Genomic DNA, 18,714 nt, shown 5'->3' with positions numbered 1-18,714 from the left:
TCTTCTGTATCATTAATCTGTAGTAACCAAGGTAACCTTGATGCAGTTGTATCCCTTGTAGCCTCAGAGAGCATTACTCACATAGAAATTGAGGCTCTGGTAACTTTGTGCTATTATCGTCTGTCATATCTGCACAACACTATCCTGAATGGTAAAAGTTTCACTTGGCTCTTAAGACCTTAACCTCAATTTTGAGGACACTCATTTAATAAATATTTGCACTTATCTGCCCCACTGTTCTTAGAACTGAGGATATAGCAGTGAACAACATAGCTAAAAATCCTCATCCTCATAAAGCTCACATCCTGGAACTGTTTGTACCTAAATGCTGGGCTCCAGGGATCTGTCACAGGGCAGGTCCACTTGGGGAGCAGTGGCTCTTCTAAGAAACACCAGAAAATACCAAGCCAACTTGGGAAACAGTGCCTGGTTCTGATGGGTTTTGTAAAATATGTAAACCTTGTTGAACTGAAATATTTTAAACACCTAAAACATACTCTTTTGTGCATCAATGATTAAGCAATTCTCTTGTCTACTTCTGTCTGTACCCACTCCCTATTAGGTTCCACCAGTACTGGGGAGTAGAGGGGACTGGAAGGCAGGAGGTGGAAAGAAGTGCAAGCTATCTGACGGCTAGTCATGTCAGTGTCAACCCAGGGAAGGCTGTTCACCCCGACAGCAGCAACTGGCTCCAGGTTCCTAGAAAAAGTCACTTTGACCCCCATGTAGGTACTGGCTCCAGCCAGATGGAGCCCTCTTTTCAGAGATCTGAACTCCTGCTCCTTAAGCCTCTGCTCTGAGCCCCTGAGGTCCCGACATCAGCCAGGTATGTCCCTCATTCTAGCTTCCAGTTTCTGACAGCCTCAACCTCTTTCCTTTGTTCTCTCAGGTCTGGGGGGTTATACCCTGCATGAATCCTTTTGTTCTCTTTTTGCTTTTTCAGTCCTCTGAAAGGTGTTTAGCAATTCTTCTTTTTTTTTTTTTTTCCAAGACAAGGTCTCACTCTGTCACGCAGGCTGGAGTGCAGTGGCATGATCAAGGCTTACTGTGGCCTCAATCTCTTAGACTCAAGTGATCCTCCCACTTGAGCCTCCTGAGGAGCTGGGACTGTAGGCATGCACCACCACACCTGGCTAATTTTTGGTATTTTTTATAGAGACGGGGTTTTGTCATGCTGCCTGGGCTGGTCTTAAACTCCTTGGCTCATGCAATCTGCCCACCTCAGCCTCCCAAAATGCCAGGATTACAGGCATGAGCCACTGTGCCCAGCTTAAGCAATTCTTTTGAGATGGAATCTCATTCTGTTGCCCAGGCTGGAGTGCAGTGGCACCATCTCGGCTCACTGTAACCTCTGCCTCCTGGGTTCAAGCAATTCTCCTGCCTCAGCCTCCTGAGTAGCTGGGACTACAGGTGCATGCCATCATGACCATCTAACTTTTTTTGTATTTTTTAGTAGAGATGGGATTTCACCATATTGGCCAGGCTGGTCTCGAACTCCTGACCTTGTGATCCGCTGACCTCAGCCTCCCAAAGTGCTGTGATTACAGGCATGAGTCACCACGCCCGGCCCTTTAAGCAGTTCTTTATATTACATTCTGTCTGTCAAAATACCTAGTGCTGTTTCTGTTTTTCTGATTAGAACCCAATTAGTACATCAATAACAAAATAGTCACCTGTCATTGAGGTATTTACCTTCTAACAAGAATCTCCCAAAGCATCCTCTTTAACACCTACGTGAGGACCAAGATGTACTCCTTCTTTGGGCCTCTCCCACTGCAAAAGCTCCTATGACACAACTGACCTCTGTGAGACACAAACAGAGAAACTGTGGCTCCCTTAAAGTACTTGGAGAGGGTTCTATGGGGCCATTGAATAGTAAAGAATTGGGCTGGTCTTATTCCTGATTCCTGGGAGGTAAACTCTAAATCCTTTGGATTTCCCAAGTCATAGGTTTGTCTTTGTTATTCATGGTTGGTCTCTTGGACTACAGCTCAGTTATGCTAACAATATGACCCAGAATAAAGGCTGGTCACATCAGAAAGATCAACCATATGATTAAAAGGTAGGGGGACTGGTTCAATCACATGTACAATGGTTCAACCAATCATGCTTATATAACGAAACCCCAATAAAAACTAAGGCTACCAATAATCAAGTGAGCTTGCTGGTTGGTAATGATATATCAATGGTCAGAGGAGTGGAAGCTTCCATTGGACCCTTCCAAATATCTCCATATGCAGTCTCCACATTTGATTGGCCCTGATTTGTTTCCTTTATGATAATATCGCATTTGTGAACACAGCACTTTCTTGAGTTCTGTGTCATTCTAGTGTGCTATTCAACCTGAGAGGGTAGTGAGAACCCTGAATTTGTAGCCAGTTGGTTAAAAGCACGTGCGGCCTGAAAACACCTGAGCTTGTGGGCTGGTGTCTGAGGTGAAGGTAGTCTTGTGGGGACTGTGACCTTAACCTGTGAAGTCACACTAACCCTGGGTAATTACAGTCAGAATGACATTTCAGAGTCTTTCTAATTGTACACAGCCAGCAGACTGTTAGGTCTTTAGCTACTTCTATTGAATCCTTATGCTCAACACATCCTCTAAATTAATCTAATTTCCCACACCCAAAATCGTGGATCTAATCTGAGTGATTTTTAACGCCTAAAAATAAAATATGATTTGAGTCTCTTACATTGATGAAAACGGTTAATTCAATTAATGAGAGATTGCTGAGAGCAAAATCCACTGCAGCTGTAATATTTTAAATGTAAAGCATTAATGCTATTGTTATGTAGCAGTCTCTAGCTCAGATCATATTCCAATTTTTCCTGGAAACTCATAGTCTTTAGCTGATTTTAGAATGTATTCTCGTTTCTGTAAGTCTTGTCTTCTCAAAATGCCTCATGAAGAGACTGAGAGGATTCTAGGAAAAGCAACATTGGCTCAAATATGTGTGAAAAGTGGTGAAGGTAAGCAGAAAATAAGACACCTGTATAATAGGCTTGAGAGATCTCCTTCATTTGCCTGCTTGTCCTGGTAGTTAAGATTTCAATCAAGGCATCTTCGTTTGTTCCAGCGCCCTAAAAAGGAAAAGAAAATCTAATTTTTAGAACACTTAAATAACTTAATCTCATGCCTTTTGGTCTTATTATCTTGTTTTATATAGACGAAAGGACACTTTTAAGTAAATCAATACAAGGTTCTCTATTGCTCTAGTTTTCTATTTTTCCATATATTTTAGTATTAATATAAATCATCTGGAATAAAGTGACATCAAATTTTTCACTCTAGTGTAAAAATCAATTGAATAATTCTAGAAAGAAATAGTATAAAAGAAAAAGCCTGTGTCATTCAAGATTAGAAGTGACAGTCTAACAGGATTAACCCTACCAACATTCAAACATTCCACTATGTTTAGAAAAGGCTCTACAATACTTTTGAATGATTTCATCCTTGCATCACTGTACTGGGTCTATCAGCATGTATCATTCTCTTCATACAGGGAGCTTTTCAAATCCTCAGTAATGTGCATCATGGGCCTGGCTGGCATGGGGACTAATTACCTCTCAGTCCTGTTTATATCAAGGTCACTGAATCACACTGTGACTCCACGAAAAGTCATATACACTGACTTGATCGAATAAGGCCAGTGCAGCATATGAACAGAGACTGAATTCTGTCTCTCTGTAGCAGAGATTCCTAGTTTACCACAGTATCTCTTTTGTCTTTCTTGCTTAGTAATGGAACCCCCAACTTTTAACTTGGTACATTGCTACCCATATAAAGGCTATGTTTCTCAGCTTCTTTTACAGTGAAATATGTCCAGTAACTAAACTCTGACCAATGGGATATATGCAGAAGTACCATATGTATGCTCAGGGAGTATCCTTAGAGTGAGGGAGTGAACCCTTCTTTGTCCTTTACTTTTTTGAGTTGACTGGAATGAAGACATAATGGCTGAGTCATGAGCTGCCATCTTTATCCAGGAAGTGAAAACCATGAGTTAAAGACGGCAGAGCCTCAAGATAGAAGGAGACTGAGTCTCTGATAATGGTGGTGCCACCACAGCCTGGATTTCTTTTATGTAAAAGAGAAACTGTTCTAATACTTATTGGTGAATCTAATCCTTACAATTACACCTGCTAAACCCTCCCCATTGGGTAGCCATAGAGAAACAATGCTCAGATTTCACTTCAAGAGAATCAGCTGCAAAGAACGCAGTTAGCTAACAGCCTCCAACTGCCACACCTTTGGATCTACCAGAGTTCACACTGAGGTCATGCCCTCTCCAGGTGGCTGTCAGTCAATGACTGTAAACAACAGGGGTACTGGACTTGCGCCCAACACAGAACTCCTCCAAAGGGCAGTCTTTGCTCAGGGGCTCCCCAACAGCCTACCAAGGTTTTCTCGGAGCTTCACTATGCACTGAGGCTCTTCCTAATCTCAGCCTCTCCTCTCTCCTCTCACAGGGGTCAGGCCTGCACTGCAGTCTGAAGGTTCACCCCACCTACCCTGCTATTCTCCTCTTTATCCTTCACAGGCGTTTCTCATAATAAATCTCCTGTACATCAAATTCCATCTTGCCATCTGCTTCTCAGATGCCCATATGTCCTCCACAGAAAAGAAGATAACTCCATTCCCTGATGGCAAGGCAGAATACGGCTTATGCCTCAGACCTAGGCTCCCTTCTTTTTCCTCCTTCCTATTAATTAATACGTTGAGCACCCACTTCATTTCAGGAGTTGCTCTAGGAACAGAAGATATAGGCCAAGACCAATGAGGTTCCCTGCCATGGTGGAGGTTTGCCTTTTAGTTAGATGGAAAAAGATAATAAACAAATGGATTTTAAAAATAGAAAAGGCCAGGTGCAGTGGCTTACGCCTGTAATTCCAGTACTTTGAGAGGCCGAGGTGGGAGGATTGCTTGACTCAGGAGTTTGAGACCAGCCTGGGCGACATAGCAAGACCCTGTCTCTACAAAAAAAAAAAAAATTTAATTAGCCAGGTGTGGCGGTGTGTGCCTGCAGTCCCAGCTACTCAGGAGGCTGAAGTTGGAGGCTTGCCAGGGAGGTTGAGGCTGCAGTGAGCCATAATTGCACCACTTTACTAGAGCCTGGGCAATGAAGCGAGACCTTGTCTCAAAAACAAATAAATAGACAAGATACTTTTAGACAGTAATAAATGCAGTTAAGAAAATATATTTGAGTGAATTAACGGAAAATGTCTGGAGGAAAAGCACTCCAGATGGAAGAAACATCATGTATAAAGATCTCAAAACAAGAATAAGCTTATGATGTTCAAGGAGCAGAGAAAAGGCCAGTGTGGCTACATCATTAATGGGTGAGCAGGAGGGGGTATGACGGTCAGTTTTATGTGCCAACTTGGCCAGGCTATAATGCCACTTATTCAATCAAACACTAATCTAGGTGTTGCTGTGAAGGTATTTTGTAGATATAATTTCAGTTTATTATCAATTCACTTTAAGTAAGGGAGATTACCTTTCTCGGCAGACCTGATCCAATCAGTTGAAACGCCTTAAGACCAGAGGCAAGGCTTCTGTTTAGAAGATTCTTTCTGTGGACAGCAGCTTCAGCTTGTGCCCAAGAGTTCCAGCCTGCCTTTCCTGACAGCCTGCTCTACAGATTTTGAACTTGCCTAACCAGTCCCATAATCATGTAACCAATTCTTCTTTCTTCTTCTTCTTCTTCTTTTTTTTTTTTTTTTTGAGACAGCGTCCCAGGTTGGAGTGCAGTGGCACTGTCATGGCTCATTGCAGCCTAGACCTGCTGGGCTTAAGTGATTCTCCCACCTCAGCCTCCCAAATAGCTGGGACTACAGGCATGAGCCACCATGCCTGGCTAATTTTTAAAAATTTTTTGTAGAGACAAGTTCTCACTATGTTGCTCAGTTTGAGGCTGGTTTTGAACTCCTGAGCCCAAACAATCCTCCCACCATGGCCTCCAATTCTTTCCAATAAATTTTTGTTGTTGTTGTTTTGAGACAGGGTCTCACTGTCACCCAGACTGAAGTGCAGTGGCACAATCACAGCTCACTGCAGCCTTGACCTTCTGGGCTCAGGTGATCCTCCCACCACAGCCTCCCAAGTAGCTGGGACTACAGGAATGCACTACCATGCACAGCTAATTTTTTTTTTATTTTTTGTAGAGACAGGGTTTCTCCAAGTTGCCCAGGCTGATTTCAAACTCCTGAGCTCAAGCAATCTACTTACCTTGGCCTCCCAAAGTATTGGGATTACAGGCAAGAGCCACAGCACTTGGCCTTACAATAAATCTTTTAAAGTCTATGTCCTGCCTATTGGTTCTGCTTCTCTGAGGGAACCCTGACTGATATAAATAGAATTTTAAAAAGTCACAGAGTTAGACAGGAGCTGCACTATGTTGGGTGATGAAAGTCACGATAAGGAGCTTGGATTTTAAGTGTACAAATCAATTGGAAATTTATGCAGGTAAGTAGCATAATCTGATTTTTAAAATAAATTAATAAAAATAATTTTGGCTATTCTGTGTAGAATGAATTTGAGATGGGCAAAAATGGAGGCAAAGGGACCAGTTAGAAGCCTATTGATATGGACCAGTCAAGAGATGATGGTGGTCAGACTAGAACAGTAGCAATGGATTTTGAGAGAAGTGCACATATTTATAATGGATTTTGAAGTAAAACTAAGGAACTTGCTGATAGATTTGGGAGCTTGGAAGGGTAAGAGAAAACAAGGGCTCAAGGATAATGCTAGGTTTTTAGCTTGAGTGTTGGGGATAATCATAGTCCTATTTACTTTCAACGATGACAAATTAGAGAACTTGACTCTTCATGTCAAACAAAGGATATGACAAAATTCTTCCAGCCCAGGAACATTTGGGCTTAAGGTTCTATAGCTGTTGCCTATTTCAGAGTCATTCTACCACTGGGAGAGTACAGACCAAAAGGGCATCCAAGTCCACCCATCACAAGTGTGCACTGCAAGAAAGTCACTATTTTAGATGACTTGGTCAAACCCTGGGCAGAAATGGCTTGTGGGGGGCTCATACCTTCATGGATTTCTTTAGCTGCTTTGCATCAAAGACTGCTGGTGGAGTCACTAGGGCCACCATGAGATGCTCAAAGTGGCCAGAGAGATCACCCTTCAAGTCATCTTTCAGCTCCTAAAATCAAAAAACCAAGGGGAAAAATGTGAAATACTTTTTTTCTCTTTCTCTAAAGTCACCTAGTGAAAGATGAACATATGTATCAAAATCAGACAAAACATGTCCATCCACAGGGAATAAACAGAAGTGTTGAAAATATTTCTATGAATATTAATCTGCATTTTCTAATTACTTCCAAATTGTTCTGTTTTGTAGAGGTTTTTTGAAGGAGAGCCAAATGGGAGGATTCCATGAGTGCCACAGTTAGGAACCGTATTCAGATGCATTTCCTAGATCCGCCATGCTTTCAATGCTTAGATTGGGGTAAGGGAAGAGGAAGAGGAACCCTTACAAATTCACGCCCAGCTTCAGTGGGAGGTGCTCTATTCATCGGTGTCTTGCCTCTCAGTAACTCCCAAAGAGCTCCAAGAGGAAGGGGAAGGGAGGACAGTGGCTGGTCATTTGTCTCTGGTGAGAATGTGGAACTAGGTGGCATCAGAAGCAATTTTCTGGCAACAAGTAAAGAAAAAAAAGCCCTAAGTGTGGCAATATATTAGACTTATTTTTTCTGACAAATAATAATTGTACTTATTCATAAGGTACATAGTGATGTTTCAATACATATAATGTATGGTAATCAGATCAGGGTAATTGCATACCCATCATCTCAAACATGTAACATTTTTTTATTTTAGGAATATTCAATATCCTCCTTCTAGCTATTTGAAACTATATTATTGTTAACTATAGTCATCCTACAGGGCGATGGAACACTAGAACTTAGCCTCTTACAGACCTTACCTATTGATATTGTTTTGAGCACTGTTTTCACACCTAAGTACAGTCCATCTCCCCTGCTTAAAGGGGGGTAACAGGGTTTCTATTTTCAATATTCAATGGCATAATACTGAATAATGTTTGTTCCTGCTCCTGATTATTTTCAGCTCTGAAATAGAGGCTGGTAGCCTCTGAGCCTGCTGAAACGCTGTGGGCACAGATTGACACAACCACACTCCTGGGGCGTGCAGCAGTGGCATGTTCCTGCTGAAACAAATGGGATGGCATTCAGTGTTATCAACTCTGCTTTAATTGTCACAGTATTTTTTTCTCTCTAAATGGTAAATTTCACTACCATCTGTCCTCAATCCAAGCCACTGCAGCTGAATCTTATTTCACAGCTCTCATCCTATTCCACTGTGAGAAATGGTTGTTCCCCTCCACCTCCATCTTTCTTCCATATTTTGGAAATACCGAAAGGCCAATAGATCATTCACCTTCTCTATATGTGAAAGTGTTGTCTTGCCCAGAAGCTAGGCAATTCATTCAATTTAACAAATGTTTTCTGGGCACCTGCTCTGTGCTAGTCCTTTAAAGGTAAGTTAGACAAAGTCCTTATCCTAAGGCATTCTGCCCTCATGGGAAAAACAGAAATATTCAAAGACAATATTTCAATATAATATGTTATCTGATAAAGGGAGCTCAGAGAAGGGTGTCTTAATGGAGCCTGGGGGCCTGGAGAACACTCCCAGGAGGTAATTCCTGAGGTGCCTGTGGATGGTCACTAGACCCTCTCCACAGTTGGCTGGGTCTGTTTGTACCTTTTCCCTCCACAGTTCATTATCTACAGCAGCCAAAATAATCCTTTAAAAATAAAAACTGCAGTATATTATTCCTCTGCTTACAAACCTCCAGTGGTTCCCTGTAGCCCTTAGAATAAAATCTAAACCCTACCAAGACCCAAGGCTTAGCATGTTCTCAACCTGTCTCCAGCCTCATCTCTTTCTTCTGCCCCCTTCACTTTCTACATTCCTGCCATATTGGAATTCTTTATTTCTCACATATTCCCAGTTTCTTCTTGATTCAGGGCTTTTATATTTGCTGTACCTTAAATACTATCTCCTGATCAAGCAGGGCAGAACCCCTAGTATTGTTTAGGCTTAGTGGGGAGTAAGGTAACAACCCCTCACTGACATTCCTTCATCACCCTATCTGCAGGAGCCAGTCACCAGTCACTGTCTATCATATCAACCATTTTAATTCTTTCATATCACTTATCATATCTGAATTATTTTTATTTACTTGTTTATTATATTCTAATAGAATGTTAGCTCCATGAAAGAAGGCAGGATGTGCTTTTTATACCAGTCTATTTCCAATGTCTAGGATATCTCCTAACACAGATTAGTACTCAGAAATAGACATTAGACAAATAAACTGTATAGCAAAGACCAAGTCTTACTTTTACTTTTCCCTTTTTTTTTTTTTTTTTTTTTGAGATGGAGTCTTGCTCTGTTTCCAGGCTGGATCAATCTCGGCTCACTGAAGACTCCGCCTCCCGGGTTCAAGCAATTCTCCTGCCTCAGCCCTCAGCCTCCCGAGTAGCTGGGATTACAGGCATGGGCCATCACACCAGGCTAATTTCTGTATTTTTAGTAGAAATGGGGTTTCACCATGTTGGCCAGGCTGGTCTCAAACTCCTGATCTCAGGTGATCCACCCACCTCAGCCTCCCAAAGTTACTTGTTCTTATACAGTTTCTGGTAATTACTAAATTTTCTTTGCTGAATGAATTAAACCTATAACTACATAAATATTTTAAAATTAAAAGAGAAATAAAAGGTTATCTAAGACAGAATTAGTCAGATAGTTTCCCTAGTAATTCTTTGTTGTGGAGGGCTGCCTTGCGCATTCTCAGATGCTGGTAGCATCCCTGACCTATGCCTACAACATGCTAGAAGTACCCCCCACCATCCTGTTTGTGATCATCAGAATGTCTCCATTCATCCCAAATGTCCCCTGGGGAGCAAAATCACTTCTGGTTTAGAACCCACTGGGCTAAGGCAAACCTTATCCTACAGGTGAAGAAACTGAGGCCCAGAGAGACCAAGTAACATGCCCAAAGCCAGTCAGCTAGTTCAAGGCAAAACCACGACTCAGATTCCAGGCTCCTGACTGGATGCACAGGGCATCTTCTGTTACACTCAGCCTGAAACAGAAGACTGTGGGCATAACCATGTGGGAGCGACCATGGTACATTAATGATCTCTTTACTGCCTGTCATGTTAACGTGACCTTACCTTTCCATATGCTGCTTGATATTCCTTAACAATCAGCTGCCGCTGTGCATTTGACCTCTCAGTGAGAATGCTGATGAGCATTTTCTCATCGGTTCCTAAATGAAACAAAAGTTATTTTACTCAATATTTATGCTCAATATTTGTCTTGAACAAAAGCAAAATGATCAATGGCCTGAGACAAATGCAGAGAGTAAGGCATTTTAATTTCTAGCATCTTATCTGGTTGGAATTTTATTTATTTATTTATTTATTTATTTTGTTTGCCTGAGTTTTGGAAAAAAAAGTTAACTTTATTCGGATAGTTTTGGGGGAAGGAAACAATCATTGTCTAAATACTCCTTTCTTTACATCAGACAAAAGAACCTACTACTTTTGAACTTGACTTTTTTACCTTTATGAGGTTTGGTTACTGTCTTATTGCCTTTTATCTCTCTCCCATACTTGATATCAAAATATTTCTTCCTCTGGAAAACAGGAACCAACACTTATTGAAAATCTGCCCTGCATGAAACACCCTTTTATTCATTGCCATAGTTAATATTCACAGGGGCCCGCTGTACTAAAGATGAAGACACGAACTTATCTTCCTTGCCAAAGTCACACAACTGCTGAGTGGTCCAGCAAGAAGTTGAACCCAAATCTCTGACCCCAAAACATATATTTCTATCTTTGGTCCACATCTCTCTCATGCATTTCTTCCACATCTCTCTCTCCCTCCCTCCCTCCCTTCCTTCTTTCCTCCCTCCCTCCCTTCCTCCCTCTCTCCCTCCTTCCCTCCCTCCCTCCCTTTCTCTCTCTCTCTCTCTCTCTCTCTCTCTCTCTCTCTCTCGCTCTCTCTCTCCCCCCGCCCTTTCTCTCTCTCTCGTTGCCCAGGCTGCAGTGCAATGGCGCGATCTCGGCTCACTGCAACCACCACCTCCCGGGTTCAAGCGATTCTCCTGCCTCAGTCTCCCAAGTAGCTGGGATTACAGGCATGTGCAATCATGCCCAGCTAATTTTTTTTTTTATTTAGTAGAGATGGGGTTTCACCATGTTGATCAGGCTGGTCTCGAACTCCTGACCTCAGGTGATCCACCCGCCTCAGCCTTCCAAAGTGCCGGGATTTCAGGGGTAAGCCACCGTACCTGGCCTCTCTCATAAATTTCAAACCCATATACAAAATGAATTGTTTGTAAGCAAAAGGTAACATCAGGCCAGAGCTGATGCTGGCCTGCCTAAGAATGACCTCAAGGTCATTCTTATCTTGGTGACTACAGTAGTAAGAAAAACGTGGAAAGTTGTGTCTAATTAATTTCCCAATCCACGATGATACCTGGTTTGGGAAGCTGTGAATTGGCTTGCAGGCCTAGAGCATGCATGACTAGAGAGGTATAAAAGAGCACCTGGAACTCAATGCTCAACTTCTTTGTGTCAAGGTGACCCTCACAGACCTCATCTACACACTTCCGTGGCAGTGGTACATAGCTTACATCAATGATGAAGCAAAAGCTTCTGTGTACTTGGTTAGCTGCTGGGCCTCCCAATGAAAGATGCTGCCTTTCTGTGTCTTTGGTTTTGTATTCTTACACATAGTTAAATAAATACTGAATCAGATTAAAGTGTATTTGTGCTCTGTGGGTCTGAGCACCAATTTGGTGCTGTGTATTGTACCCAGCATCTGTGTCAGTACACTACCGGCCACCACAACTGCACAAGTATCTGAAACTCAGCACATTCTGGGTGGAATTTATTGTATTTCCTCTCTGACTTGTCTTTCTTTCTATGTTCCCTCATCCACAACTATGGATATAGTCATCCAGGCAAAAACCCTGGGAATCATCTCAGATTCCTTTCTTTACCTTATTCTCTATATTATAGCAATTATCTGCATCTCTTAAATTTGTCGTCTCCTCTGCATGCCCTCTGCCCCTGTGTCCTTATCATATTTTACCTGGATAACCTAAATCACCTCCTAATGTGACCCCCATATAATTATTCCTGTAAACTACTGCCTAAGTAAATGTTTAAAAATACAATCTGATCATGTCACCCCCTTGGCTAAAATTCTAATGGCTCTTTGTAATCTTCAGGATGAAGTTTAAGCCCCTTAGCTCATGCATCAGCTCATTATAATCTCTCCTGCCTTATGTCTTTGTTCTCATTTTCTACCCCCTCTCTGCATCTCTATAACCTATACACCTAGACTACAACTATACCAAACTACCTGCAGTTATGTGTAGTTTGTATGCCTGGCAGTTTCTCATCTCTTATTTTTAAACATGCTCAAGATCAAAAACTAAGCCAAGATGCCTCAGGTTCAGAGACTGTGTCTGACCTATCCCTAATGCAAACACCATTATGATACCTCATTCTGAACTCAGAACCTATCAGAAGTGGTGCTCATAAACAATAACCTCCTTCTTAAAGAAGGCCTGTAAGCCAAAGTGCAAATTCATGAAGAAACATAATGTTTAAAAAGAGGTGACAGAATTTAAAGACTATTAACCTCATGAAACAGTCTATTCAACACTAGATATAAATAGGGCAATCAGGCTGGGTGCAGTGACTCACATCTATAATCCCAGGACTTTGGGAGGACAAGGCAGAAGGATTACTTGAGCCCAGGAGTCCAAGACTAGCGTGGGTAACATAGCAAGACCTTGTCACTACAGAAAATTTAAAAATTAGGTACACATTGTGATGAGCACCTGTAGTCCTAGCAACACCAGAGGCTGAGGCCATAGGATCCCTTGAGCCCAGGAGTTTGAGGCTGCAGTGGGCTATGATCATATCACTGCATTCATTTGAGCCTAGGTGACAGAGCAAGCCCTTCTCTCTTAAAAAAAAAATAGGGAAATCAAGAGATAAATGAAGAAATAACTTACATTGAAAAATGGAAAAAAATAAATCTCAAACAGGCAGAAAAAACATAATATTATATTGATATAAAGTTCTAATATAGTATATTTATGGAATTTGACAAGCTGATTTTAAAATTCATAGAGGAGGGCAAAGAGCCAAGAAAGACCTTGCCCAGTAGATATTTAGTGTCATTATAAAATCCTAATAATTGTGACAATGTGGTGTTGGGAGGGCCAAATAGATAAATGAAGCATAACAGAGAAGAGAAAAATAGGAAAGCATAAAACAGAGGTGATATTACGTACAAATCAGTGTGAAAAGGAAGAGCTCTTCAATACATTGTTCTGGGACAATTAAACGTCCACATGAAATAGAATAAAACTAGACACCTTTAAATACCATCCATGAACACTAATTCCATGTAGATTTAAGATCATAATACAAAAAAATAAAATTTCAAAACTTTGAAAAAAAAAAGTAGGAGAATATCTATCTTTATGACTTCATTATAGAAAAGATTCAATAAGCATAAATCCTGGACAAAAATATTGGTAAACTTGATTTCACTAAAATTTAAAACTTCTATGCAATAAAAATTACTGTAACCAATTGTATTAATCCATTTCTCGTTGTTGATAAAGACATACACTAGACTGGGCAATTTATGAAGGAACTCTTTAATGGAGAACTCACAGTTCCATGTGGCTGGGGAAGCCTCACAATCATGGTGGAAGGGAAGGAGGAGCAAGTCACATCTTACGTGGATGGTGGCAGGCAAGGAGAGAGCTTGTGCAGGGAAACTCCGCCTTATAAAGCCATCAGATCTTGTGAGACTTATTCACTATCATGAGAACAGCACGGGAAAGACCTGTTCCCATGATTCAGTCATCTCCCACCAGGTCCCTCCCACAACACGTGGGAATTATGGAAGATACAAGATGAGATTTGGGTGGGGACACAGGGCCGAACCATGTCACCAATGTTAAAAAAAAAAAACATAAACTTATAGGAAATATTTTCATGGCTTGTAATATTTTTTAAAAAGTCTGTATTGAGGAATTATAAAAAAACTCTTGCCAATCATAAAGAAGACAAGCCAACTGAAAAAAATAGATAAAATATACTTTATATTTTATTGACATATGAAAGTGGCAGCAGATGCACAAGTGAGGATGCTTAACTGCATCAGTCATTGGAGTAGAGACAGGAAACAAACACACGTGCAGTATAAGATACTGTTTAGACACACTTAATTAGAAAACTGGAATAGTCTTACTATAGCAAGTGTTGGTGAGAATATGGAGCAAAAGGAAGTCTTGTACATTGCTGAAAGGAATGCTAATTTCTGCATTCATTTCAGAGAGCAGTATGGCAAAATTTCTAGTTAATTTGAAGAGAAGCATCCCCATCAATGTGGAAATTCCAGTTCTTGTCATATTCTAGAGAAATGCTAGCAAATATGCACAATCAGACATAAGAGGAATATTCATTGCAGCATTTTTATATTGCAATATAAAAGAATTGTAGGCAATTTAAATGTTCCATCAATATTCCCATCTTCTGATATAGTGATGCAATAGACTACCATGCAGTTAAAATTAATGCACTAGAGCTCACCATATCAACATGCATAAATCTCACAAACATAATGTTAAGAGACAAAAACATATTGCAGAAGAATGTATACAGTATGATTTCATTTTATGCTGTTTGAGACCATGCAAAACAATATGTACATGTATATGTAGTTATGGTATTAAAAGTTTCATGGGAATGAACTCTAATTTGGGATGGTGTTTATCTCTAGGGAAAGGGGCAAGAGTGAAATCCAGGAAGAACTGACGGGATTGTACTGGGTTTTTTTGTTGTTGTTGTTTTGTTTTTGAAATAGACTCTCACTCTGTCATCCAGGCTGGAGTGCAGTGGCACAATCACAGCTCAGGGCAGCCTCAACCTCCCTGGCTCAAAGTATCCCCCTACCTCAGCCTCCCAAGTAGCTGGGATCACAAGCCCAAGCCACTAAGCCCAGCTAATTTTTTGAGTTTTTTGTAGAGAAGGGCCCTCCTTATATTGCCAGGCTGGTGTTGAACTCCTGGGCTCTAGTGATCCTTCTGCCTCCCCCTCCCAAAATGCTGGGATCAGAGGCATGAGCCACCATGCCCAACCAAGGGGGCCATATTTGTAATGATTTATTATGATAATTATTATTGTTGTTGGTGGCAGTGGTGGTGGTGGTTAGATAGGACTAATACAGGGTGGTCACAGGAGAACAGAAAATTCCAGGCAGCAGTTTCACATGACTAGCAAAAGGAAACTGTTGAAATAGCTGCAGAAACTAGGGGCTGATATGACCCTGAAAACCCATAGTGTGGATCAAGCTGGCTAAGACCCACTGGACCCAACATGGTGCTGGATTTGACCTAGGATTCTCCTAGGATCTCATTATATGCTAATTAACATACTCAATCACACACCCACCAGTGCCATGGCAGTTCCGGAAACACCAACATTTGGTGTAAAAAGGGGTGGCACTACAGTTCCAAGAAATCACCTTTTTCCCAGAATCTTCGTGACTATTCCACCCCTTGGTTAAAGAAACCCATAAAGGCAACAGCCCCAAACCCCCTTGTGCACGACTGTCTCTTGAGTACACTCACACTCCCCTTTCCTGAGTGTGTATTTTTCACTTTGCAATAAATCTCTGTGTTTTCAGTATTTTTTGACCCATCCTTGAATTTCTTCTCTAGATGGTGTCAAGAGCCTGGATACCAGCCAGGGTTGAGATTCCTCCGGCATTTGGGGATCTCCCCTAGACCACTAGTATCAGTGGTAATTTTTAATATTAAGTAAATATGATAAATGTTAAGATTTAATAAAACTGGGTTCTGTATATATTTCCTCGTTGTTTCACAATTTTAGAAAATTCCTGACAATTTATCAAATTGAGTAAGTCAATCTGAGCAAACTGAACTTTGAGGTTGTAACTTGCCTGATTTGCTTCAACATTAAGAAAGGAATTGTAAAATATCACTCACCAATTCCTCTGATTGCTTTCTGAATAGCTTCAGCATCCACTGATGGGCTAAAGTCTGGATAATCTCTTACTGTTCCTCGGTGTCCAACCTAGAAGGAAATATTTGAAAGTCCCATTGGTTCAAAATGACATCTTTCTTGTATTACATATGCATATTCCTTCATGCATATGATGACAAACCCATAATTCGCACACCTTCCTACCACTTCAGGAGTGGCTCTGAAATTGCCTTTGGAAAATTACGACAGTAAGAGAAATCTGACATGGTTGACTCCATCTTGCTTCTAGCCTCACAGGCTGGCTGTCTTTGCTCATTCCTGGGTGTGGGGCAAACTAACTTCAGGAGGAATTTAGTTTACAGTTTAAATGATACTAGCTTTTCCCAAAAGCTAAACTACCCTTGTAAAATTAATGAAAGTCTACCAAGTTAGGAGGATGAGAGGGGCCTGAATTTTACTAAGATGTAGGCATAGTTACATAATTACCTGCCATTATTCTGGAGGTCACAATATTTGCAACCGCCCCAATTACTCTTGCAGATAGCATCACTATTACAGAACCTACTGTTGGCCTTTTGAGAAGTCTTTTAGGCTTTTGCATTTCTGACTACTGGACAGCCCCACCCAGACCAGCAACTCCTTTGGTGGCCCCCACTAGAAGCAGACTCAGCCTACAAGGACTGTTTTCTATACCCCTATAATTACATCTCCAACCAATCAGCATGCCCCTTCCCTAGCCCCCTGCCCTCCATTTTAACCTTGAAAAACCCCTAACTTTTGAGCCTTCAGGGAGATTGATTTGAGTAATAACTCTGTCTCCCACATGGTGTGGCTAGCCTGGCATCAATTAAACTTTTTCTTTACTGCAATGCGATGGTCTCAGTGGACTGATTTTGTCTGCGCAGTGAGCAGGAAGAACCCATCTGGCAGTTACAGTTCAAGTGATGGTCTACCCCCCAGACACAGGGAATATGGTATCTACCCCATATCTCAGGAGTCCTCTTTTTCTTTTGTGTAACAAATTACAAATATAAAACATTGGTTCTCTAGAGCAGTAAGTTGTGTTAATCTTGGTGACACTGAAGAAAATTTGTTTTAAAGTAGCATTTGCAGGAGAGCAACAAGAAAGCTGAAATTTCCTAAATCTTATTTTTCAAGTGATAATTCAAAGCTCATCATGGCATCTCGCACAGAAGTAACTGTGGTTTACAGACTTCAAGATGTTTTAATTAATGTTGACCATTGTCCTTGGGGAATCCCAGACTAAATGATCCATAAATGAAAACCCCCTTAGGACTGTCTGTTCTTAAGCTTTGTTTAATGAATGTGCAATTAGAAGACCTTCTAAAAGCTCTACTGACATCATAGATCTTCAGGAAGTGCAAGGAAGTAAAAAATGCCACACTACTAATTTTAAGCATGTAAATTAGAAGCATGTCAGTAAGCTGGGAAAGACCATAATACAGAAAAAATATTTTTAAATTGCTTATGAGACTAAAGAAGGACAGCCACAAAGATGTTGAGAAAAATCAAAGTAAACGTAGATTTATGTGGTAGTTCCTAAATTCTTGAAAAAAAATCTGTATTTACAGTAATAATATTTCCTTTTTAAACAGCATTTTTCTATCCTGTTACTGAATAGTATTGGCTCTGTTGTCTTGTATTCATATGGCTTCATTTTGGCTCTCTTAAAGGGTTTAATATTTTCATGAAAGGACATTATCTGTCACATTAAAGTGAATGGAAAATTAGTGTTCTGGCACAGTAAAACATGATAGTCTGCTGATTCATTAGATTAGATTGAATAATTGATTTCAATACACTCAAACACTGTTTAATCTTATAGCATCCAAAATAAGAACTTTAGAACCTAGAAAATAATTGCAAGTTAGAAACTAGTTGTGAATGTTCCTGACCTGAAGATACCTGTAAGAAACCAGTCACTTTAGTCTGGGCATGGTGGCTCACTCCTGTACTCCCAGGTCTTTCGGGGGCCAAAGACAGAGGATCATTTGAGCCCAGGAGTTCAGGGCCAGCCTGGGCAACACAGTAAGACCCTGTCTCTACAAAATATTAAAAAATTACCAGGTGTGGTGGTGTACAGGTGTGGTCTCAGCTACTTGGGAGGCTGAGGTGGGAGGACCACTTGAGCCCAGAAGGTCAAGGCTGCAGTGAGCTGTGATTGTGTCACTGCACTGTAGTCTAGGTGACAGAGTGAGACCCTGTCTCACAAAAAAAAAAAAGAAAGAAAGAAAGAAATAAAGAAAAGAAATTAGTCACTTTAATATAATTTTTGATGAATTCTCTTTCTCCAAGGCTTGATAAATATTTTATGGATTCACAGAGCCAACTGGCTTCATTTCACTTCTATCCACCTAGGAACTTTTGTGTTGATCTTATCTGTTCACCTTCCAGTGCCTGGCATTGTAAAAGAACTACCCCAACGTTAGATTGTTTGAATGCTTCATGCCCAGCACGCTTTACATGCTAGGCACTTTATATATGTTAATTATAATCTGCATAACAGCCCCAATAAATGAGAGTGAGCAATTTCACATAAACAGCACCAAGATTTAAGAAGACCAGAGAATTTGATCAAGTCTACACAGCTAGTTGCAGGCAGAG

The 18,714-nt window shown here is 40.9% G+C and overlaps 1 protein-coding gene across 5 annotated transcripts in view; it reads right to left on the bottom strand.

Moving 5' to 3' along the window:
* ANXA3 (annexin A3) overlaps positions 1 to 18,714 on the bottom strand; it is a 59,146-nt gene that overhangs the window by 21,343 nt on the left and 19,089 nt on the right. For all 5 annotated transcript variants that reach the window (XM_004038872.5, XM_019026067.4, XM_055385134.2 and 2 more), the window contains exons 3-6: positions 16,092 to 16,179; positions 10,216 to 10,310; positions 7,044 to 7,157; positions 2,988 to 3,078 (exon numbers count right to left, since the gene is read on the bottom strand). In XM_004038872.5, the coding sequence (XP_004038920.1) occupies positions 2,988 to 3,078; positions 7,044 to 7,157; positions 10,216 to 10,310; positions 16,092 to 16,179 (388 nt within the window). The remainder of the gene's footprint in view (positions 1 to 2,987; positions 3,079 to 7,043; positions 7,158 to 10,215; positions 10,311 to 16,091; positions 16,180 to 18,714) is intronic.

Source organism: Gorilla gorilla, chromosome 3, assembly GCF_029281585.2.
Source record: "Gorilla gorilla gorilla isolate KB3781 chromosome 3, NHGRI_mGorGor1-v2.1_pri, whole genome shotgun sequence".
NCBI classification, from domain to species: Eukaryota; Metazoa; Chordata; class Mammalia; order Primates; family Hominidae; genus Gorilla; species Gorilla gorilla.
Note: the sequence above shows the minus strand (reverse complement) of the source record. Positions and strands in the feature narration are given on the sequence as shown.